General features: G+C 47.1%; 2 protein-coding genes across 4 annotated transcripts in view; one reads left to right on the forward strand and one right to left on the reverse strand.

Moving 5' to 3' along the window:
• The first annotated feature begins 525 nt into the window (after positions 1-525).
• UMPS (uridine monophosphate synthetase) lies at positions 526-6,726 on the forward strand. Of its 2 annotated transcripts, none has more exons than XM_068687559.1 (6): positions 526-718; positions 1,262-1,415; positions 2,927-3,595; positions 4,222-4,397; positions 4,931-5,045; positions 6,043-6,726. In XM_068687559.1, exons 1-6 carry the CDS (start codon positions 578-580, stop codon positions 6,216-6,218), a joined length of 1,431 nt encoding a protein of 476 aa, XP_068543660.1. In that variant the 5' UTR covers positions 526-577; the 3' UTR covers positions 6,219-6,726. The 2 variants fall into 2 exon arrangements, with proteins under 2 accessions (XP_068543660.1, XP_068543661.1); XM_068687560.1 differs by lacking the exon at positions 526-718 and adding an exon at positions 813-1,030.
• A 6,936-nt stretch (positions 6,727-13,662) lies between these two features.
• Positions 13,663-23,852, reverse strand: part of ITGB5 (integrin subunit beta 5) — a 46,279-nt gene continuing 36,089 nt past the window's right edge. For both annotated transcript variants that reach the window (XM_068687555.1, XM_068687558.1), the window contains exons 11-15: positions 20,668-20,890; positions 20,388-20,488; positions 15,825-15,941; positions 14,744-14,910; positions 13,663-14,264 (exon numbers count right to left, since the gene is read on the reverse strand). In XM_068687555.1, the coding sequence (XP_068543656.1) occupies positions 14,169-14,264; positions 14,744-14,910; positions 15,825-15,941; positions 20,388-20,488; positions 20,668-20,890 (704 nt within the window). In that variant the 3' untranslated portion in view covers positions 13,663-14,168. The remainder of the gene's footprint in view (positions 14,265-14,743; positions 14,911-15,824; positions 15,942-20,387; positions 20,489-20,667; positions 20,891-23,852) is intronic.

Genomic DNA, 23,852 nt, shown 5'->3' on the forward strand with positions numbered 1-23,852 from the left:
TATATAAATAAAATAAAATGTGTCAGCCTTGTTCGCTAAGGGCAAAACTCAATGCCTGTCCACCACTGCGACCACCAACTGGAGCTAGGGGGGAGCGGCACGGCCAGCAACACAGCGCTTTCAAGGTGCGAAGTACATCCACAGCCTTAACAATTTTGGCACACCGCTGGCCTGCCCGAAGCGCCGTGTGGCTCTGGGGCACATGGCTGCCCGCTCGCCATTTGTAAAGTCGGCCTCTTGGTATGGGCTGGCACCGCCGCCATGGCTGCCATGCCCATGTGCTTGGACTGTGCACCCTTTCTATAAACGGACTGTGCTAGCGACGCGTTTTCTGGGCTGTTCTCTATTTTGGATTAAAACTCGGTTGTTGGGAGAACAAGCGGCTCCGTCTCATTTCCCAACGCGGCTGTTTTCTTTTTTTTTTTTTTCCCTTTGTTTTTAAACGGGCGGAACCAATTACACCCGGACCGTTCGTGCCCGACCCCAGGGACTGGGGGGCGGGTGGGGAAAACACAGCGCTGCGCATGCGCAGCCGCCCCGCCTGACGCCGCGCCCGCCATCTCGGGAGGCTGGGCAGATGGCGGCGGGCGGCGTGGCGGCGGCGCTGCTGGCGGCGGGCGCGCTGCGCTTCGGCAGCTTCGTGCTGAAGAGCGGCATCGCCTCGCCCGTCTACGTGGACCTGCGAGGCCTCGTCTCGCACCCAGGGCTCCTCCGGCAGGTGCTGGCCCCGCGGGGGGAGCCCCTGGTGCGCTGGGAGGAGGAGGAGGAGGAATATAAGGGAGGAAGGGGAGGAGAAGGAGAAAGAGGAGGGAAAAGGGAAGAGGAGAAGAGATGAGACTGGGCTCGATGATCCTTCAGGGTCCCTTCCAGTCCTTAATATTCCGTGATCCTGTGAGGAGGAGGAGGAGGAAGAAGGAGGAGGGGGGATGCTGCCGTCTCAGGGGCCTGGGGGTCCTGCCCTGTGGTGGCACCGGGGGTGTTTGTGGTATCGCTTCCCTGCTGTGCCTGCTTCAAGGTGGGGAAATCTCTGGTAAGTAACCAAAAAAAGAGGGTGCGGAGAGCCCCAAGCAGCCTTCACGGCAGCATCGTTCACAGCAGTGATGCTTTGCTGCAGAGAAACCGCTGGAGTTTCTTTATAGGTGTTAGGCAGCTATCAAATAATGCAAAGGAGAGAGCTTTTTGTGCCTTCCCTTCCCTTGGTGGTGGACTTGTTGAGGAGTGGTCGCTCCAGTCTGACGCCTCACATACACGTGTTTTTCAGGTTGCAGATCTTCTGTTTCAAACAGCAAAAGATGCTGGCCTCGAGTATGACTGTGTGTGTGGTGTTCCCTACACGGCATTGCCACTGGCCACAATTATCTGCTCAGAAAAGCAGGTTCCCATGCTTATACGGAGGAAGGAAGCAAAAGACTACGGTAAAACCTTCTTCACGTGATGAATTTGTCTTTACTTGTTGGCTGGTTTGTGAAATAACTATATTTTTAAGGTTCTTCTCTAATACACCTCCCTCTTTCAGTTTAAGACTACCACTTCAATGCGGATAGCTACACCTTTTGCCCTGAAATATACCTCCCACAGCATCAGGCTCTCCCAGCTAGTCTTTTATTAGCCTGCAGCTCAAATCCTGCTGTAGTAGGTTTGGAAGCTCATGAGCTGCTTCTTCGCTTCCACAGTGTCTTTTTTTTCCTCTGGCACAGTTATTGTGGATTACCGCCCTCTACAAAATCAGTTGCTGCAGCTTCTGACATGCTGAGACCAGTGCCATGTCTCAACCCCAAACAGAACTTATTGTATATTGATTCCAAGAGGAGTCTTTTGTAGTCTGTTCTTGTTTTGTCTCTCAAAGCCCTTTTTCTTTCATATCCTGTAACTCTTTAATCAGTGGGCAAGGTGTACCAGGTGAGAAGCAGTCAGTTCTCCACACAGTGATCAATTTTATTTTAGTTTGGTGGAAAGGAGGTGAGGGGTGTGTGTAGGAGAGGGAAACTGAAGCATTAACATACTCTGTCAAATAGATTTCTTTGTGTGATAAACGCTATCCTTTTCCAACAGCGTTCAGTCAGAGAGGATGTTTTTCAAAACTAAATGTTAGCCAATGTGCTAGGCAGGAGAGCTGTTGCTATTCCTTCTTGTGAAGGACAAGTTGATTGTGACAGCAATTAACTGCCTGGTACAAGGGTTCCGGTGTCACACAGATTGCAGAGCTGTACTTACACTGGCGAGACCGTCATGGTTGAAGCACCGCGGTCTGTGTAAAGCGAGGCAGCCTTTGTTGTTGCCCCCCGGGACGCCTTTCATGGATTTGTGCCTATTATTTGTTATGGCAAAGGCATTTGGCGGGTTTACTCCTCCTAATTGTTCTAACAACAGAGATGTTAAGCACAGAATAATGCCTGTGAAAAATAAAAAATATGTTGAAGAGTATCAATGGCTTTGCTACTTCAAAGACATTTAAAGTAACTTTTAGTTTAAAGACTTTTAAGTTACAGGAGAAGATATTGTTGGTGTTTTTGAAGGTTCAATTCATAGTAATACTAAACCAGAATTTCTGTAGTCAGCTTACACAGTGATTGTTTAAATATGTGTAGCTAATAATATGTCACTTCTGTTAATGGAACATACAAAATCTGTTTATCCCCTTGGAGAAGTAACGATCTTTGTAAATTGGATTACAAGTCAGTTACTGAGCTGTGGTAAGAACTGTGATACCTGGTATCAGGTATTAACTAAAGAAATTCTCTCTACATACTGACAGTATGGAATTGCTATTTTCTTGAAGTCTGATTTGATTTTTTACTGCAACATATGCTTGTATGTAAAATAGATATCATCTTTAACATATCAGGCTAAAATCTTGATACTTCTGATGCGTTTTGATGTGGTCTTTTAAACCTTGTTCATTTAGTGTATGCCTTTTGTTTTAAAGGTACCAAGCGACTGGTAGAAGGCACCATTAATCCAGGAGAAACATGTTTAATCATTGAAGATGTGGTAACAAGTGGATCTAGTGTACTGGAAACTGCAGAAGTTCTTCAGAAAGAAGGATTGAAAGTCACAGATGCTGTAGTGCTGTTGGACAGGGAGCAGGGTGGGAAGGCCAGGTTAGAAGAACATGGGATTCGTCTGCACTCTGTATGCACGTTTTCTGGGCTGTTAGATATTCTCCAGCAGCAGGGAGAAGTGGACGCTGAGATGGTTGAGAAGGTGAAGGACTTCATTCAGGGAAATGTGTTTGAGCCAGTGGCTCAGAATGGTCCTGCTCCCGTGAAAAGGATTTGTAAAGAGCTGAGCTTCAGGGCTCGTGCTGAGCTGCCCGGGGTACATCCTGTTGCAGCCAGGCTTCTCACGCTCATGGAAAAGAAACAAACCAACTTGTGCCTTTCCGCTGATGTCACAGGATCCAAAGAGCTGCTGCAGTTAGCTGCCAGCCTGGGCCCCAGCATTTGTATCCTAAAGACTCACATAGATATCCTGAATGATTTCACCCAGGAAGTAGTAAAGGAATTGAGAGCACTCGCAGATCGACACGAGTTCTTGATTTTTGAAGATAGGAAATTTGCAGACATTGGAAACACAGTGAAACATCAGTATGAAGGTGATTATCATCGGCCTAGGTTTACAATAACTTTGCTGCCAGTCTGTGTAACTGCAGCACTGGAACAGGCTGTCAGCAGAGACTGTGGGATCTCTGACCTTGGAAAAAACTCGTGAGCAACATGATCTAGCTTTGAAGTTAGCCCTACTGAGAGGGCACGACCTCCAGAGGTCCCTTCCAAAACCTAAATCTTTTAACGAATCTATGCTTGTCCTCAGTAAGTACTTTTGAATAGCTGTTTGCCACGAGAAATGCAGTGGGGCTTATAAAGCAGCCTGCTATGCTTGTGTGCTCGTTATGGCTTTCATTTGTTACTGCAGCTGTAAATGATCAGAATACTGTTGCACCTGTGATGGCAGAATTTTAGCTCACTGTAAATGACGTAATGAATAGTAAAGGCAAGTTACTAAGTGCTTCTGTAATATAAAACTGGGAGATGATGCTTTGTGGTTGTGCAGCTGTCAGGAATGTCTGGTAAAACTGCACTTGTAACTGTTAAGCTTCAGTAGTAAAAAGTCTTCTAACATGAATGAGTTAGTGTGCTGCTTGTTTTGTTTAAGTCATGATTCTTGTTTAATACATTTCTGATGACTAATTTCACTTTGCGTGTGTCTTTCTCTTCTCAGGTGGTACGTTCAAAATAGCATCCTGGTCAGACATAGTTAATGCTCACGTGGTGCCAGGTTCTGGAGTTGTGAAGGGTCTGAAGGAAGTCGGCCTTCCTCTGCAGCGGGGCTGCCTTCTCATTGCTGAGATGAGTTCCCAAGGGTCACTTGCAACGGGCAAATACACAGAAGCTGCAGTAAGTAGGCACTTCTGTTTCAGCTTGTAAAGTGTTCCGATGAGGGAGGTTTTGTGTGCTGCCAACATCTATGCTTCCAAAAGTCTCTCCAGCACTATTTATTATAGGCTCTCTTTCTGTGCAGACTCAGGAATCTGACAGTGTAGCACTTAAAGTTTATGTCTGCAGCCTGCTGGTGTCAGGTGGTTGTCATTCACATTGTGAACTCTAGTGAATGTGATAGGTTTGCCACTCACCACCTTTTTTTTTAATTAGCAATAGAATTCTAATCAGTGTAAGTTCATTGAGTATCATTTACAACTTAGAAACAAGAGTAACTTCTGCATTCCTGTCTGCAAGCAAAGCCAAAATCAATGAGGGATCAGTCAGTTCTGGGTGACTATATTGGTAAAGCAAGAACTTGCTAGAACACTCCAGTGTTTCATTCCCCTGCTCTGCACACCTTAATGTGTCAATACATGCATCAGAAATAGATTAGTGGGCAAGCTTGATTTTAGGTATATCACTTGAAACTGTTTACTGGTCTTTTTCAGGTACAGATGGCTGAAGAAAACTCTGATTTTGTTTTTGGATTCATATCTGGATCTAGAGTTAGTAAGAAACCAGAATTTCTTCACTTAACTCCAGGGGTACAGCTGCAAGCTGGAGGTAATGTCTCCTGAAATATTTATAGTGTGTTTGTAAATGCAGTAGGTGCAAGATCAGTGCTTTTTTGAGCATCAGTTCCATCTGTTGGAATTAGTAAATCATGAAAAATGAGGGCTCTCTATGTCAAATTTGATCTGTGTCATTGTCATGGAATTAGATTTTACAAAACTCTCATATAGAAGCAGTTAAGGATTTATTATATACCTTTATAGTAAATAACAAGGTTTATTTATATTTTTTATAATATAGAATATAATGATTTTAACAGCAGCGTTATATTTTTTTTAACAGCAGTTAATCAGTATCCAAGTTCTTGCTTGGGATTACTATTTATAGGATTGCAAGGCTGTTGTCTTTTGTTCAGTAATTTTCCAGGATACAAGGCTCTTGCCAATTTTTTATGATTCAGGTTGGACAGTCCCCTTCCCCTTAGCATTTAATCCTGTCCTTGTCAATTAGTTACACCACAGGGGCTGGATACAGCTGGAGGGGAGGGCTGATTGTCCGGTGCCTATATGGCATAAACAACAGGTATGAAAGGGAGAGGGCATCAAGCTTTAACACCCTCTATAAATAACAGGAATGGTGTCAAGATGACTTCTCCTTTGATTAAACAGAGGAGAGAGATGAAGTACCACAATTGTCTAATAAAGTGATTGATTTGTAGTCAAGCTGAGATTCCTTCATTATTTTCCGTGAGAGATTTCATGGTATAGAGGTCTTCCTGAGGCTCTGTGGCTAACGAGCTGTCTGGTTCGAGGAGCGATCACATTGAGGCCTGTTGTGGCTCATAAGCCTGAGCAAGACTTATGTCAAGTACAGGAGCAGAGCATGCCTGCCACAGTAATTGGTAGGTGTTCGTTAGTTGGAGGTACCTGATGGATTGTTAGGGTGAGAACTGAAACAACGTACCTGTTTTCTGTTCCATCTCTTTGAAAGTTTTTAGAATGTATAATTTTGCACAAACTAAAAAAAAAAAATGGTGTGTCTGTTTCAGGTGATAATCTTGGACAGAGGTACCTAAGCCCCAAGGAAGTTATTAGTGAAAGAGGTTCAGACATCATTATCGTGGGACGAGGCATCTTGTCAGCTTCAGACCGCCTTCAAGAAGCAGAGAAGTACAGGAAGGCAGCTTGGGAGAGCTACATAAGCAGGCTTGGTGGTCATGTGTGAGATGGGATGCAGGTCATTTCCCGACTCAATGAGCAGAGCTGATGGAGCTGTAATCATCGTGAGACTTCTACGTAAATACATTGACACTTCAGCCAGTAGAATGCTGGGCCCTTTTGGAAAAAAACTGTTGCTGGCTAAATTACTTTTTAATTGCATACATACAGACAAAGTTGTACCTGCCGTGGTTGTTTTTCAGTATTTTTAGTTGTTGGATATATGAAACCAAAATTTGATGTTCAGTTTTTAGTCTTAATCATTTTCTATGCTGAAAAATGTTGAATGAGAACACTCCAAGGATATTTGCCTTGCTGTTGTTGCTCCTGTTTATCCTCCTCACCCTTAAATTGGGTCAGTATTTCACTATTAACTTCACCTGCAGCACCGACCTGTCTTACTCTCACAGGATTGCTCAACTCCACAATTTCTAAGCAAAAGTATCAAGTCTTGATCCTATACTGTGAAATTGAATAATATGTTCTCAAATAAATTTGCTACTATTTTCATGTAACTGGATCTGTAAGTCTTTTTTCTGTGTCAGTGCGAAACCCTGTTTATTTTCAGAGCCAGGGCATTACAAAAATGTCATTCTGCTGTTTTTTTGTGACTGCAGGAGTTACTGCTGATGGTGCTTATAGTCTGCTCTGGCAAGAGTTTTTATAGCTCCCAGCTGTTGTGCGTTTAATTATGGTGGAATTGCTGATTGCTCTAATGAGAAACAAATACATACTCTCTGTTGCTTGATTTATGAAAATGTTTGTGGAATCTTTCCAGGAATTACTTTCCATGCTTTGGCGTTGTGAAGAAAGGTTAAGTTGAAATACCACGTATGATAGGATGGAATCACCTTAAATAGATCCAGTATTTTCCAGGTGGAAATCAGCTTGCATTTTCATTGCCAACATGAAAACGTGAAGAATACAGATGCTTGGTGGTATGGTTCTAGACCATTGCTGTTTCTTTGCTGATGCAAAGTACGCTAAGAAAGCTGGATCCTTTTTTAAACACATCTGCCTGTAGGCTAGGAGCAATTATGTCTGGTGAGATTTGCTGGGGGCTTTAGTATTTGACATTTTTCCCAGCCTTTCAGGAGATTAGGGTTATGCTGAAGTTCAAATGGAGATTTTGTGCTTGTTGTCAGTTGGATTAATATATGCAGTGTCTAAGAAGGGAAATGGGCTTGGATTTAACTAGCAGTTGAAAAACTTTCTAGCTGCCTGTGTAGGTTGAGGATAATGACCTTATCCTTTTGCATTTCATGTTCTTTGGAAGTGTGTCTCCTGTGCTTGAAGGTTTCTTACGGGGCTTATAAATCTGTTACTGTGGAAAGAGTATTAGAATTTTCTCTGTGTATGTTTTGTTTTTTCCTTGGGGCTTTTGTTTGGTTAAAGATTCTTATGTACCATGTTTAGATGGAGTTTTCCACGTATAGGAAACGTGAAGGTTCTTGTGACCACCTTTCACCACTGGAACTTGATGAGTGTGTTGTCTCCTGTGAGCTGCCCTGCAATGGTCTGCGAGTCAGGATACTTTGCATCAACTTCTTAGAAGTTTCAATCCTTTAAAGTGAATGTGGGTTCAGGGATTTGTTTGCTGTTTCTCATTAATTCCCTAATATCCTTGAGGCATGTAGCAGAAGCAAGGCTTTCTCGCTTAAACTGCTTTGCAGAAAACTGCTTTGTCCACCAGGTGGAGCCGAGGCTCTATTTTTCAAGGTGGTTGATGCCCTAGCCCTTTTATAGCCGATAGTTTCCACTGTTGATGCCAACTTGAGATATGCTTAAGATGAAACTTACCTGGTTTTCAACAACTTGCTCCCTTGTGATGCCATAACTTAAGGCAGTAGAGTTTACTAGACAGCTGGCTCAGATTTGGGTTTAGCACTCTGTGTTTTAGTAGGGTCACTGTTAGAGCACAAGCAGAACTTGGTGAGTTCAGTATTTTCCACTAATCATGAAGTATGCATCTGAAATCTATGCAGCTAAAACCATGAGGAAGATCTGAGAGCTACTTTATCAGGCCTCTGGTGGAAAAAAAATAGCCACTGAATTTGGAGATATCGATGTGATCTAATATCTTGTTACTTTGGGAAGGTATTTGCAACTCATCTTTATGAAACAAGTTCTGAGCAACAGATCGGAAAACTATTTCTCAGTCCTGCGTTGTGCACTGAGTAAGTCACGGAAAAAGTTGTATTCCAGTGCTTCATTTGACACCAGCGTCACAAACATTTCAATTAGCAAAACAAAAACATGTTACCTCCTACATGCATTCTTGTGTCCGGGTGATTATAGTAAACAAGCATGTGTGCTTTTTTTGAGGCACCTGAAAATGATTAAAAATCCATTTCAAATTAAGAACAAATGTTAATTTCCTTGCTTGCCTCTGCTGCTCACATTCGTAGCATAGTTCCTGCTGTTGGTCCCAACTGTTTCTAACATGGGAACTAGGTCACAATTTACAAAACTAATTTGCATTATAATATATGAATCTGGAAGTGCAGTTCATTCTCTGCTCTGATCAGAGCCTCGTACAGAGGCTTAAGGCTGTATTTGACTTTGATTGTCACATGATCTATGTTATCTGTCAAGTAAGCATTTATACGAACTTGCTGTCCTTAATTCACTCTGGAGGATCGTTCATAGCAGAATGAAAAGAAATTGTCCTTTTCATAATGGGTAAGGCTGTGGTCAAGTGATGTCGGTGCTTGCACCAGGACGACAGCTACCTTGCTGGTATTTCTGAGCAAGTCACCGGGGACTGCATGAGAGATCAGCCCAATCTGGAATCACTAAGGAATTGTTATGTCGCACACACATTTGTGTGTAATTCTCACTGTATCTTTTTTTTGTTGTGGGCATTTCTGCCTAGAACAAGGAGAAGCAGCATGGGTACTTTTAATCAGGATAGCTGCTTAAGTACAGTGTTCTACTCAGACTTAAAATTCTTGCAAAAAAATCTTGATAAACCCAGCATCAAATTAAAACACTTTAAATTTTTGTCCTTAAATGTACTTGTACATAACAGTGTCAACATGCTTTAGTAGCCAATAGTTGACAGGTTGTGTTATTGTTTCCATAAACTTCCATAAAAAGTTATTGGAGACCTAAATCCAGAAAAAAATGACTGCATCACTTCCCCTTAAATGTACTTGGAAAGCCTGTTGCTGTGGGTTCTTAGCAAGTGACACAAACATTACATTTAGGAAACAGTTAGAACCGAAGGAATGTGAAATACCCAGAGGAAGTTTGTTTCCATTTCTGAGTTTTGGAGGTCAGTGACTCAGGGAAATGGTCTGTTTTGGAAGACTTCTAATTGAACTGCAGACTAGACAGGGCTGGACATCTTGTTTGTTTGTGATCACTCTGTTAGGTCTTGGTTGGTCTGTATCACAGTGACAAGTAGAGCTTCGTGTTCGAACTCTGCAACAAATTAAAAGTCAGTTTGCTGCCTGCTCAGGCTTTGGGTTTTTCTCTGTCTTTTGACAGGTTCCTGCAGGCTGAAAGCAGTGACCCTGCCTGCTTGTCTGGGTCGACTTTGTCCTCGCTCTTGATTCTCCATTTCTGCATGACCTGTGTCATGCTCTGAACTCATAAGCTCGTGCTGTCCACGGTCAGGCTGTGAAAATGCAGGGTTACGTGTGGAGGCTGGCCAATACAGAGGAGAGGAGGAAGCCCAAACATGGATGTAGCTGTGAGGTTCTTGCTTAGAGCACAGTTTCCTGAGCAGTGATGAAAAATAAAGCCTCAGACCATGTGTAATTGTATGGCCATAGGCTGTGCTTAGGTCAAATAGATAATGCAGGAGCAGATGAGCAGTGCAGTCACTTTTGATCTATCCCTGTAGAAATAATAGTAGCTATACAACAAACACTTTAACAAATAGGATTGTTTAGCTGGGAAAATTCTGCAGTGTACTCTGCAGCTGATTATTTCTGCTCTGCTGAGAGGTGTCATTGTAGAGCTGAATGGAGAAGTTTCTGTTGTGCTGGGACCAGAGGGCGACACCACTGCTAATGGGAATAGAGAAAGGGGCAGGATGAAATCAAAACCTCCCTTGTATTTGTGTTTTTTTTTCTTTTCTTTTTTTGCAGATGGGCAGTGAAGAGGAGGAGGAATGACAGTGAGCCTAATTCCAATGTAAAGTATGTTCAGATCAGGAAACGATGCTGGAAGCCACAGGAGATGCTGGGTTGCACATGTAGTTAGTTACCTCGCCTTGGTATTTCCTGCCAGACATCTTAGTGACACTCCTCGATATGCTAGCTCATTTGCTTTCCATGCAACTGGAGAAATGCAAGGTTAAATGCGTGCAGAAGCGTGAGGCATTTGTGTTCTAAAGCTTGGGCTTAGCCTCCAGCTGTTGAGCACCTTCTTACTGCATCATTGTACAGGGCAAGGAGGCTGTTAGGAGGGCATATATCACACCTGGCTTCTGTACATCACAGGCTGCAGGGAATCTCCACGCTAACAAGGCAACGAAGGCTGTGCTTGACCTTGACTTTTCCCGAGGTGTGACACAACAGCACTTCCAGAAATGGGAAAACGTGTTGATGAGACACCAAGCGAGCCCCTGGTCCCAGGGCTGTGCAGCAGCAGCCTCCAGCTGTGGCTGTGGAAACGTGGAGCTGATGTTGCAATGGCATCTGGGTTCCAAGTTGGCCAGACAAGAGCTGACATTTTCCATCACCATGTGACCTGCTGATGCCTTCTGCTTTAGCTTTCATTCAGGAATGCTAGCTGTGGTCAGGCTGCGTGTGTTTAGGGACACAAATAAATGGCTGCTGATTGAAATACACCATTCCTATGACAGAGCTTGGCCCTAACCTTGCCAAGGGTACAGGCAGATCTGCTTACACAGGAAAGTAATGCTTCTCACTCACAGCATCACTTCTTTTTTGTTTATTTTATTTCTAGATGCAACCTTAAGTAGAAGCTAAACTTGGAGGGAGAGACCATAAAAATTAAAAACATGCAATTGATTATTCATTTGTATAAAGTTTCTCTGGTACCTTCTCATATTCTTTTGTTAAAAGACAAGCCTGACCTACAAGCTCAACCCTTCCCCCACCCAGATGTGGTAGCAGACATCCCTGCAGGACACAGTGGCTTGCCTGTGGTGCTGCTCTGCTTTCAGCGCCCCAGTGCTGCCAGCCAGGGAGCAGGCAGCTGCTCGTTTGTCCCTGACAGCAACTGGCCCTATTTCCTTCTTGCTGGAATTACTCTGCACTTTCCCAGAAGGGTGCCACAGGACGGACTCCCATCTTCTACTTGTTCTCCATGTTATATACCCTGGCAACTCTTCGGAGCAGTTTGTTTTACAGCTGATTTTCCTCCCAACCCCATGAGCAGGGGAAGAAGCAAAGCTTTTCATCGCATTTCCAGGTCCCTTCCTTTCCTTCTTTCCACCCTCCCTACCCGAGTAACCTCCTAGCAGGATCAAACTTCACATTGCTGGAGCTGCCATCATTGACTGTTCTCTAAGCACCAAACTAATGTGCTAGGAAATGCCACAGCTTAAAGGTAATCTGCAAAAGAAATGCTGGAAAGGGGAGCACTGCCTGCGCCTTTCCTTTCCAAATGTAAAGGAAGAAAGCAAATGGTTTTCTTTTGTTTCTAAAATGCTTGGTCTCTCACAAACTAGAGGCAGTGGAGCTGTGTTCAAAGTGTTTGCTGCCCTGGGTGGCAAAGCTGGCACAAAGTTCCTGCCCTACCTTTCCCACCACTTTCCTTCCTGCTCTCCCTTTCCATGCCTGTGAACCTTGCAAGTGAACCAAGCTAAAACTTGATCTATAACAAACAATCTGGCCTACTTAGGATGGATTTTTTTTTTCTTGGATGCAGTATTTTTTTTAACCTTGTGTTAGCAATGAAATTTCTCAAAGCAGAGCTAGGCAGCCCGATGGTGGTAAAACCAGACTTTTTCCTGGTGGCCTTTCCCAGGTGGCAGCACTATTCCCAGGGATTCAATATGCAACAGGGCAAATCACCTTAAGCTGCCCTCATTGCCTTTCATTAAGGCACCGTGTAGGAAATGTGCAGTTAGCGTTAGCTTCCCCTGAAGAGCACTTCTGTGCCATTGCTGGCTGCTGAAGCCAGCTTGCCACTGCGACAGCAGCTGCTGCTGCCCCTTCCCTGTGCTCAGACCTTTCCTATTTCTTGCAAAAGCGCAGGGAGAAACCCCTGCACCTGCTGTGTCCTGGCTCTGGGCACAACGTGGCCAGTGGTGCACAGCCTTGGTGTGCCCCAGGCAGCTCTGGTCTTGTGCCAGCCTCGTTCCCTACCCTCTGCATTTCTGCTATATCAAACCACCCTTGCTAGGTCGGATTCAGTAACCATCCTGGATTAAAAAATGAAGTGTGAGGACAGAGCGCTGTTTTGTTTTGATTTTTAAGGCCACCTGATCGATTCTGATGCTGACAGCGTGTAACTGCATTCTTAATCCCTGTCCCTAGCTATTTTTAACATGGTTTGTTGCGCTTCTTCAGTGCTGCTGGTAGGAGGAGGGGGACCATAAACTACTTGAAGGAAAGCTGTTTATACTGAGCAAATAAGGGCTGCTGTTTATAGAGGCAAAAACAAATATAAAAAAAAAAAATCCGGAAGGATGGGCCCGTGGCTGTCTTCCAATGAGAAAAGCAAGTCAAAACAATGAACGCCATTTGTTTTTGCTTTTCCCTGGCAAGCTTCCTTCAGCTGACTATTGCATGATCTGTTCAGGGTGAAGAGGGGAATAAAAAAAAAAAGCCAAAAAAAATAAAAAGCAGTAGCAATTGCTCTGGCTTCTCTCTCCTGCCTTCTGCTGAAGTCCCAGTGCAGAGCTCGTGGGGGTTTAAAGCTGCAGCTGTCATCTGGGGTAACGCAAACCCCGGCTTCAGAGGAAAACAGATGAGGCAGGAGGAACAGTTTCAGGGGAAAAAAAACAAAAACAAAACAAAAGTTCTGAAATAAAAACGCTGGGCCTTAACCAGCTCCCTGCCCGGCCAGAAGCTGAGGCTAGACCCCCCAGCTCAATTCTGTGTTAAAACCTCGGATATGAAATGCTCAGAGGGAGATGTGTGGCCAGCAAGCTGAGCTAGCAGCCGCCCAGGCTGGATGCCTACTTGCAAAGCCCGAGGAGTCAGTGCTGAACATTTCCTCAGCCTAAACTCCCATTTCCCTCGGGCTTCCCCCAGCCTTCCTGCTGCTCGACAGAGCAGCTACACCAAGTGTGAGAGCCGAGCGATGTCTGGCAGTCCCCACCCTTGGTCAACAGCGCAGCATTAAACCAACATACCTTCTGCAGCCGTCACCGCGGCTCCGGTTCCTGTTTGTGTCCTCGTGCTGGGACTGATAAGGTGCTACTGATAAATAAATAAGGCAGCACCCGTTTTCCTTGCAGGAGCACGCCCCGTCTCAGTCTGTCCCTGCGGGGCTCAGCAAGGAGATGACAAACTCCGCTCGCAGCATCATGTATGCACAATAGTTTTATTTTGTTTTTATATAAAAAAAATCCTAAAGACTGCAGAATTCTTGTATCCTAATTTCTTATACAAACACTTCCAACACCCTCCTCTTTTCTTTAAGCTAATTCCCCCCCTAACAACTTGCAATGGCGTGGGGTTCCCCTGATTTTGGCCTAGTCACCCTTTCTAGTGGGATGGGATATGTCTAAAGCTGCAATATGGCACTTGGTTCACTTAGTTGGCAGGTTTAATATATCCGGAAAGCTGGGCTGTGGAGCCTCACGTGGCTCGGAGTCCACGAGCACAGGCGGCGAGCCTGCCTTGGCGTCGGCGTGTCCCCAGACAGCACGCTACTCTTCTCCTCACTGTGCAAATAACAGGCTTCCGTCATCGACCAGTCCTGTTGTAAGGTATTCCCTCCCCTGAAGAGGATCGGTCCCGTCTTCAAGTCGGGAGCAGCAAATACAGTCAGGCAATTGTCCACAGCAGTCCCACGTGCTGAGACCTGATCAGTCAACCGTACCGTTGTAGGACTTGTTGAGCTTGTTGAACGTAAACTCCACGTTATGCGTAGAAATGGGCTTTCGGTAGAGGGGGTTGGATGCCTTTGGAGAGAGAAACAAAGGGAAAAGGTAAGGAGCAGAACCTGTGGCATGGCAAAGATGTGTGTAATCGCACAGGATTACAGAATGGTTTAGGTGGAAGGGACCTATACAGACCGTGGGCTGGGACCCTTCACACTAGGCCATGTTGCTCAAAGCCCCATCCAACCTGGCCTTGAACACTTCCAGGGATGGAACAGCCACAATTTCTCTTCCATCCTCTACCACCTGCTCTAATCACTTCAGAGGTAACTGCATTTGGCTTTGACCCACCTTCTGTCCCATCTGCGTGCACAAAGTGATGCCCTCTAATGCTGACCAGCCCCATGGGCAGGAAGCCTCCCCACAATGCTTCCTTGTAGACCTGGCCACCTGAATTTCCAGACACACATCCATCTCTTTTCTCCATCACTGCAGAGCTGTTTGCTGCCAGCTATGCTGAGAGCTCCCCCCCAGAGCCCCAGCAGCACCCCAGGGCTCACCATTTCGTATCTCGCCCGGGAACGTTCGCTCTGGAAACGGTCGAACTCCCTCCTATCGTGAATGGTGACGAGCAGCTTCCAGAGCCCCAGCAGGATGGTGCCAATCAGCACCACGCTGCCGATGACGGCCAGCACGATGGTCACAGCGCTGGGGGCTGAGCTACATGCTGGAAAGGAGAGGGAGAAGGAAATCAGCTCTGGAGCAGGTGTATCCAGACCAGGATACCGGGACGTCATGACCTGGAGTGCAGCCACTGAGCAAGTGGCCTCAGGGCAGTGCGAGCAGCAGGGACTGAGTTAAAAAAAGCAACAGTCCTCGCTGTAACGGAAGGGATCTTTTATTTTTACATCCAAGAGCATTTATTCCTGGCTGGGGGCAGGGCAGCAGCACAGTTCACAAGGACGTCACCAGGGCTGGGATGTCACACAGCTTTGGGGGACGAGCTGGGCGGTCCCCGTGGGACACAGAGGGCAAAGACACCTCTGTCAAAACCCAACCCAGCGCCTGGCCCACTCTGACCTGGAGACAGGTGATTACGGGCTGCTTTAACTAGGCACATTGCCTGCCAGCTAATCAGCCGGTCTTTCAATTAAGTGCAGGCTGCAGCCTAAATGAAATAAAATGTGCTTCCTCCAAAACTTCCCACCCTGCCCTGTGTCTCGGAGGACCAAATCAGAGCACAAGAAGCTACCACTGGGTGCTCACCAGCTCTTCCTGCAGTGCCACAAGGGGTTTCCTTTGAGAAGCCGTGTTGCCTGTGATTGAAGCAACACACAGGGCCCATGCTGCAAACTGCAGCTGCCCCAGGGGAGGGGAGGTGGGGCACACGCACTGTGCAGCTGGGACCAGAGCTACTGCTTGGAAATGCAGAAATCCACAGCTCCTGTGGGGGCTTCCTGCACATTACACTCTCAGTCAGAAGCCTTTTTTACTAAGTTGGGAGCATATGGCTCTGGGTTTCACCCCGGTTATTTGCTCATGCATGCAGCCCGTGAAACCAGCTTTCTGCCAGCCAGCAGCAGCCCAGCACCTCCCGCGGGGCAGGCTGTGCTGACACAAGGAGGGCAAAGGAGGGCAGACCTGGCTCCTTGAGGACGGTGAGGTTGGACTTCCCACTGGCGAGCTCTGAGTAGGTGAACTTCATAACACAGTTGTTCACTGGGTAGGCGCACAGGATGGCATTCGGGTCGTCCGTTTCTGGAACGAAATGAAGAGCAGCTCTGAGTCCCTGCCGGTTAGTTGGCCAGGAGACCATGTGCCACTGTCACCCCGCACACTGAGGCAGCTCTGCACATGATGGCACACCCAGCCCAGTGCTCGTTTCCACCCAAAGCCCAGCCTTGGAGCTGGCCCCTGCTCTTCTGGAGCAGTGTCACGCCGGGGACCTTGCATTCCTTCCCATCCGAGGGGCTTCCTGTCCTACATATGGTGCACATTACAGCCCGGCTCCAGCCGAACTCAGCATCACGTGGGGGGAGGGAGAAAGCATTAAGAAAAGCTTAAAAGCCTCCACTACAGAGCCTTTGCTTTGCAGCTACCTCTGGTCCTGCTGCAAGGCACACCTGGCTGAGAAAAAGCCTGACGGAGCTGGGAAATGGCATGGGAAAAATGAGGAGGCAAGGTGGGCACCCCCAGGGCCTGGGAAGGGAGGAAAACAGGGAAGAAAAGCAGCATCTGGAAATGATCAGCACACTGATCTTGATTCACGTGAAAATACGGTTGTTGACTGGGACTGTGGCAACACACAGTTGGGAGCTGCCATGTCCCTGCAGCCCGGAGCACCCCAGGGTGCTGGAGTCAGCAAGTGTCACACTCACTGCTCAACAAACAGCGCACGGCAAACAGGAGCAAGCTTGCTCATGCACACTGTTCCTTCATGCAGGGAAATAAATGCCACTTTCCTTCTTGAAATTTTCAGCTTCCTAAGGTATGAAAGCTGGAGGAAAAGTAATGGGGACACATCCAGCCTTGCTAACACCCAGCAGCAGCCTGTGTCTGGCTGGTGCTCCAGCTGAGCCGAGCTGCTCCAGCTCAGGAAAGGCTGGAAAACACCTCCAGCCATGCCAAGCCCTGCAAGAGCCCCTCTTGCCTTTGTGGGATGGTGTTTTCAAGAAAGGGATTTGGGCACTCAGTCCTTTTTGCTGGCAAGACACAGCTTTGGTTTAGGCACCTGGAAAATGCTTCCTGCAGCTTGTCACTAGCATCTGTGCCCATCTGTCACACAGAAATGGCCTGGTTTAATGACCACAGCTATTCTAGACCCTTATCTCCTGCCCTTCTGTTTGTCTTTCCTTTCAATGCCTTCGACCTGCCTTCAGTGGGAAGATTAATTCCTTCCACTTCAACAGCTCCGAGCCCAGCCACAGCTGCACCTCCGGTGAGCCCCAGCAGGGTCCTGGTGCACACAAACCTCAGCTGCTCCTGCCTCAGGACATCAAAACCTGCTCCACCTTCACCCATGGTACTGAAGGCAGGGCACACTTGTACCTAGCAAGGTACTAGTTAGACTAATAGAGATAAAACTTGGTTTGGAGCTTACACACCCCCAGAGAGCAGTGACGGCCCCCTTGAGCTTTCAGGTCCACCACCACATGCTCTTGGCAGGGGCAGCTCAGCACCAGATCTGTCACAGCCCCTCATGCTGAAAGCTCCTCTCCAGGACCATCAAGAATGGCAACTTGGTATTACAGAAATAAAGGGGATCCTGCAGCACACAACACAGCTCATAGAAGCCTCCCAAAAAGCATCATTCTGGTTCATAAGTCCAACATTAGATGGCTCTGCTTTACAAAGCCTTGAAAGACAGGATGCTGCAAGGAAATAGGGAACGGCCTCTGTTTGCATCACAGGAGGTTTAATTGGGTATTGGGAGGAATTTCTGCATGGAAAGGGTGGTCATGCATGGGATCGGGCTGCCTAGGGACATGCTGGAGTCGCCGTCCCTGGAGGTATTTAAGAGATGTGTGGATGAGGCACTTAGGGGCATTAACACCAAGTCAGAGGGACATATGGATCTTTCCCTGACAGAAAAATAGAAACAAATCTGAAATGTTTTATGAACAGATAGGCCAAACCTTTACTGTGTTTAGTTAGACAGATGGAATCTTAGAAACTCTGTATCTCTGTTGCTACCATACTAATTAGTCAGCTTTATCAGTAAGACCATACAGAATTGTATCTCAGAATGAGGGGGTTAAGCTGACCCAGGCCTGGAGGATGTGTCTGAACAGATTAAGTGAGGAACTCATGGTGCACCTATGTCCTTGGATACATAAATGACTTCACTTAGCATGCATGCCTGAGTTGAAACAATAAGATAAGAAAGAAGGAGGTGGCCTGAGCATGTACAGAACTGGGCTCAACCAGCAAACACAGCGAGGAAGACTATTGATGACCACCAGAAGACCCCAAAAGACCACCAGTAGAAACAAATGTGCATGCATCAGGGATATTTAAATGCTTTAATGGGCATTCGATTGTTTGAGTGTTAATTATTTCTTGAAAATCCAGTGAATATGTATGTTTTGATTGTATGTAACCCCTGTAGCTTGAACGATTGGGTAAGCACACTAGGAGGAGCGATCCCCTGTGTGTCTGGTGCTCAAGAATGCCTGCTTTCTTAAACTCCAAACTGAGAGTTTCTTTGGCCAGTTTTTATGGTATCAGCATGGTTTAGCAGCAGACTTCATAGTGTTAGATGATGGTTGGACTTGATGCTCTAAGGGATCTTTCAACCTAAACAATTCCATGGTTCATACGCAGAGCCAGAAGGCGCTCGGGATCTCCCAGGGGATGCTCAGCACCGCTTGGTATTTAAGGTCCTAGCCTCCACTGCTGGGACAACACACACCCGAGTCTTCCGGCTGCCAGTGACAAATACCAGACTTCAGCCTTTCAGCAGGGATTGTGAACATGTGCTACATAACACAAAAATACTTGAAGGCGAGGATTTGGCGGAGTCTGCCTGTGAGGTAGCCTGCAGTCCCTGCGCACTTTCTCTAGGAATATTATGCAGCCCAGCTCTCCAAGCTGCTCAGTGCTCTGAGGTCCCAGAGCTCTGCACCGCCCAGGATCGGACTGCGGCAGTGCAGCAGAAGAATAAGCATAATTCCCCAGAATGTCTTAAAACAGAAATTTGGCCGTTTTCCTCAGAAAGCAATGGGGGGTTGGCCAACCACAGCCCAGCCTCACCTCCCAGGGTGCAGTCAGCACAAAGGCTGGCTTTGGCGTTGTGCAACACGCAGGCAGGAGAGCTGAGCTTTAACCCCCAGTATGTGCTGGCTCCTAAGAACCATGGGCCAGCCAGGCATCAGAAAGGAGCTTCATGTGGTTTGGAAGCATTTAAAAGGGACTTGTAACCTCTCACAGTGCACTGATGTAGGTTCACTCCCCTGGTAAACTGCAGCAAGGATGGGGAGAACTAGAGCAAGCCTCCAAGGGAGAAGGTACGAAACCCTGTTGGTGGTAATTTAAAAGCTGGGCTCTGTGTATGAGAGGAGTCAACAGGAGAAGCATCGTCTGCAGGCAGCTCAGGAGGAAGGGAGAAAAAGGACGAGCAAGGTAGAGCACTTGTAATATATGACCTATGAAAGAGAATGAGCAGTTGTCAGATGTGGGTGGGAATTTATCCCAGCCTCTCTAACCCTTCTCCAAGGGGTATAGCCAAGGCCAGGGTAAGGACTGGGACTAAAGCTGTCACAGTTTGGGTCTCTTCTACTGTCTCAAACAGCAACCAAAGATTGCCAGACTGAAGCTTGAAAAGAAAGGGGAAAAAGTCATCTGCTGAGGGGCAACGTGTGGGGTGACCTCGAGAAGAGGACACAATGGGCAGGACTTTTAGAAGTCAGTTCAACCACAGCAGAACTCATCATCCTCAAAACAGCTTTGATTTCTCTTACAGGTCCACTTCTTCCAAGAGGAAATCTCAGGAAGATCAGAGAACACCTTTTTTGGGTGATACTTTGTCCTTCTGCACCCTCTCGCAGCTCATCTAATCTTTCCTGTCATCTGATCTTATCCTACTCTCATCGCTCCTCATGCTGGGAATCGTGGTCCTCGTACACCAGACAGGGCGAAGGGAGGGTTGTTTTGGACCCCCTCCAAACCATCCCTGTGCAGAGGGTTACATGGCTGTTAGCTCAGCACTGCAGAGCCACAGCTGCTCACAGCAAACACGTGCCCAGAAAGACGTACGTAATGCCTAACCTTAGGATGGGGGGACACTTATCTCACGTCTCTAGCACGCCAACATGTCCAATTCATAAAACTCGTAATTTCTTCTAAATGACTTCATTAAATAAAACTGATGTGTTTCCTTCCAAAAGGAAATGAGGTGGTTATGTTAGTGTTATGTACTGCTGCTTGGATCCAGGTTTTAAGACGTTATTTAAAATCAAGGGTTTTTTACTTAGCATCAAATAATGGTGTTTTATGTAACTAATATGGAAATAATAACAGAAGAGCAATTGAGCTGCTAACATGAACACTCAGAGCAATGCAGATTACAGCCCAGACAGAGGGTCATACATTATGCTTTCTAAATACTGCGTTTTCCCGGAGGCTTTCTTCACAGATAGGTCTTGGACGGGTTAAGAGGATTTGGATGCTGCAGTCACTGGGCACTGCTTTCAGCTGCATACTTACTGAGAACATCCACAGTGGTGATGATCTCGTCCTTGCAGTGCTTTTGGCAGGTTTGGTTATCCAGTCTTCCTGAGTTAAACAGCTTGCATTCAATGCAGTCCCTGCAGAAAGACACACAGGGAGGAAGATTGAGCGCACGAACACTGCAGCCTGCCACCTGCACCCCCATGGAAAGGGAGGTGTAGGTCTAGAAGCCGCACCACAAGGAAAGAGGAACATCAGGATCAGCCATCTCCCCTTTCCACCAGCGAGAAGCCCCTCCCAAGGCCCCCGTGCGTACCTTTTAGTGCTGCAGACACCCGGGCAGGTGGGACACTTCTCACAAGTCTCTCCAAAAGCCCCGGGCTCGGTGCACTGACACTTCCCACAGACGCAGGTGCCGCGGCCGCTGCACATCTGCCCGTCGCTGGACACGCAGCCGCCGGTCTCGGTGGAGCAGTTGCAGTTGTCCCCGATGTAGCCTGCATGGCACTTGCACTCCCCGCAGTGACACTCGCCATGGCCTAGGGGACAGAGAGGTGACAAGGGCGTCAGCAGCGGCCGGAGCCAGCGCTGGCATGATGCTGATGGGTCAGAAAGCAAAAATCCTACCAGTCTGACCATTTCCTAAGGTCTTTCCTGTGTTTTCCTAACAGCTTTATTTAAGAAGTAATCCCAAGGCAGTGTATTAAACGAATTAAACCAGCACCACCTCCTGTGTTCAAATGAGACCTCGGCACCCCAGCCAGCCCCACAAAGGCTGCCGGGACCAGCTGAACCTCCTCCGGGGAGCAGCTCAGGGCAGCTCACAGCAGAGATGAATGAAGGAACCGCCTCAGTGAGGATTCTTCCCTAACCAAAGCATCCTCTTGCAGCTATGGTGTTAAGCGACAGCCTGAGAAAGTCAACAGACTTCAAGGCTTTCAATTACAGTAAGTGGAGTGGCTGGCTGCCGAGCATCTGGTTTCAGAGAGGCATCCATCAGCTCGCTGGAAACACTGCTTGAATTCCTCCGTGGTCGGTCCCTAGGAGAAGGGATGCTTCTGAACGCATGGTTTATAGAGCTGAATGGTTTGTACACAAGGCTCATCAGCAACCTAATTACAGCTCAGCTTTCCCACTGGAAACGGCCTCAAGTTCCTCAGACAAGATAAATTATATACGTGCTCTTTTCATCAGCACAAAACTGCTGATAGCCCTGTCTCTGAGATTGCCAGAGGGGCTGTACCCCTTGCCAAATGCCAGATGCCCTCCTACAGCCTCTTTTGTATTCCCACCATTTGCTTTGGATCCAGCCTGAGAACTCAAACACTACTGGACAGAGGAGGCCACGTTCACCAGATCCCTGAAGGTGACCTCCCTTCACACCACCCACGGTCCCAACTGGAGTGTGAGCCACCCCCTGCCCTAGGAGAGGGGCAGAGCCCATCTCGGAGCCCCTGCACCATCAGCCTTAGCTCAGACCCCTTTGGACACCACAGAGCCCAGCACAGGATGCAAATCCACTGGAAATCCGTCTCTGGAAGCTGAATTGCTCATGAAATGGTTCAGTTTTTCAAGCAGTTGGTGCCAGGCCAGCCTAGGAAGCTAGAGAGCCTGCACGTCCCTTCCAGCCCTGGCACGCTGGGGATGGAGCCTGGAACAACTGCCCCAGGGAAGGGAAACAACCGCTTCCAAATAATGCACCGTAGTCCAGCACTGCAACTGCAAAATGTAAGAAACAGCCTCTTGAAGTAAATGGTTTTGGTTACTGAAGAGGATCAAGAAAAAGCCCTTATATATGAAGGTGACTAACTGTGGGGTGTGAGCAGGAAATACAAGAACACGTTGAAATGTGCTTTTTGCCTTGGCCACACTGGCTCAACATGCAAGAAGCCACTGGCTGAAGCTCCTCACGGGGAGTGTGCCAAGAAGTGAAAATTTCCATGTTGACTTTTAGCAGCAAAGATGTTAATATTTTTGGGCCTGAACCAGCTTGAAAGAGCAGCCACTCCTTCCCCGCCACGAGCTCCATTTGTGGTGCCCTCCATCCCCCATCCACCTCCCATACAGCATGAAGACTGGAGAACCATGGGTGGGTGGGATACATTTATTTCTCGTATGGGCTTGACAAGAGCTGACCCACTTCTCAAGGTCCACCCGGGGTCCCAGGATGGGAATTCATGCTTGTGACTTGACACACCTCGTGTCCTCCTGCTCAGGACACAGGAGGCTGAGGCAATTCGTCGTGCCGGTCGCTGGGAGTCTTTAGATGACTGTGATGCAGACTTGAAGTTTGCAGCATGGAGAGTGCTCCATGGTGCTTGTGTTTCACAGCAAAATGTGCTGCAGGTTCCCACTCTGAGCTATGCCACTGTCACAGACAAGGCTGACAAAGTGAAGCACTCTATATGACACCTAAGATCATGCCAGTGGGAGCCCTTCCACCACTACATCCATGCCAAACCTAGTCCCAGTGTCATTTTCAAGAGAAAAATGCAACCTCAGGGACACCAGGGACTGTGCTCCAGGACTGTGCACCAGCAGCAGGCTCAGGGTGCGGGATATTAGCCTGGACTTTAACCCCACCTCGAACCATTTGGGCTTGTGTGTTTTCTATTACAGCTGGTTCATGAAGCCAAAAGACACTAATTATGTTCTCCAAGCATAACAAGGTATGTTTTCTTCTGTTCCCATCCTTGAAATGTGAGGATCTTAGATGTTTAGAAGATCGAGATCTAATTGGGAAATTGAAAGCTCCCTCTGAAGTTGATAACATAAGTTAGCCAGCCAACTCTTTAATTGTTGGGGGTAACACAAAACACATGTGTGGGAGGCTGAAGAGACCCACTGGGAGGGTGTAGCAGAGCCACACCAAGCTCCTGGGGGCGGAGAGCAGCCCCCAAAACAGATGTGGGCTTGCCTGGGTTCTGGGTGGGAGCTGCAGGGCATGACACTGCCAAGCACTGACTGTCACTGTCACACTGGTAGTCATTTGCTTGGCTTTTGGCAGGACGTCCAGCCGCCCTCGCTTTGCTCCAGCCTGTGGCCGTGGCTGTGTTTGCCTTTTAGGAACTGCACCAAGCACTGGTGCACCAAGAGGTCAGAAACCCAGTGTACTAAAAGCCCTGTCGCTGGCTCTTATGGTTGGGAATGTTTCTCCTAAAGCCCCCAGCTCTTGGGGACCACATGATATTACACAAAAATATTGTCTTTATTTTGAGAGAAATAAAATGTGACCCCAGCTTTTATAGAGAAGGTGAGAAGGTCTGGAAACAAGCCCCTTTTCCCCAGCTTTTAGCAATTCTCTAGGAAAATAAAATCAATATGATAAAAAAAAAATCCTCATGATTTTTAAACTAGTTTCTTAGTTTCTGAGGCTCTCAGGACAGAAGAGGTTACTGTATTTAGTTCCCATTAAATCAGGCACAATAATAAATTATGTGCCTCTGTGGTCTTGGATGAACCTTTGGATCAGGACCTTCCAAATTCTGGGCACATTACCTG

Source organism: Anas acuta, chromosome 6 (genome assembly GCF_963932015.1).
Source record: "Anas acuta chromosome 6, bAnaAcu1.1, whole genome shotgun sequence".
Classification (NCBI taxonomy): Eukaryota; Metazoa; Chordata; class Aves; order Anseriformes; family Anatidae; genus Anas; species Anas acuta.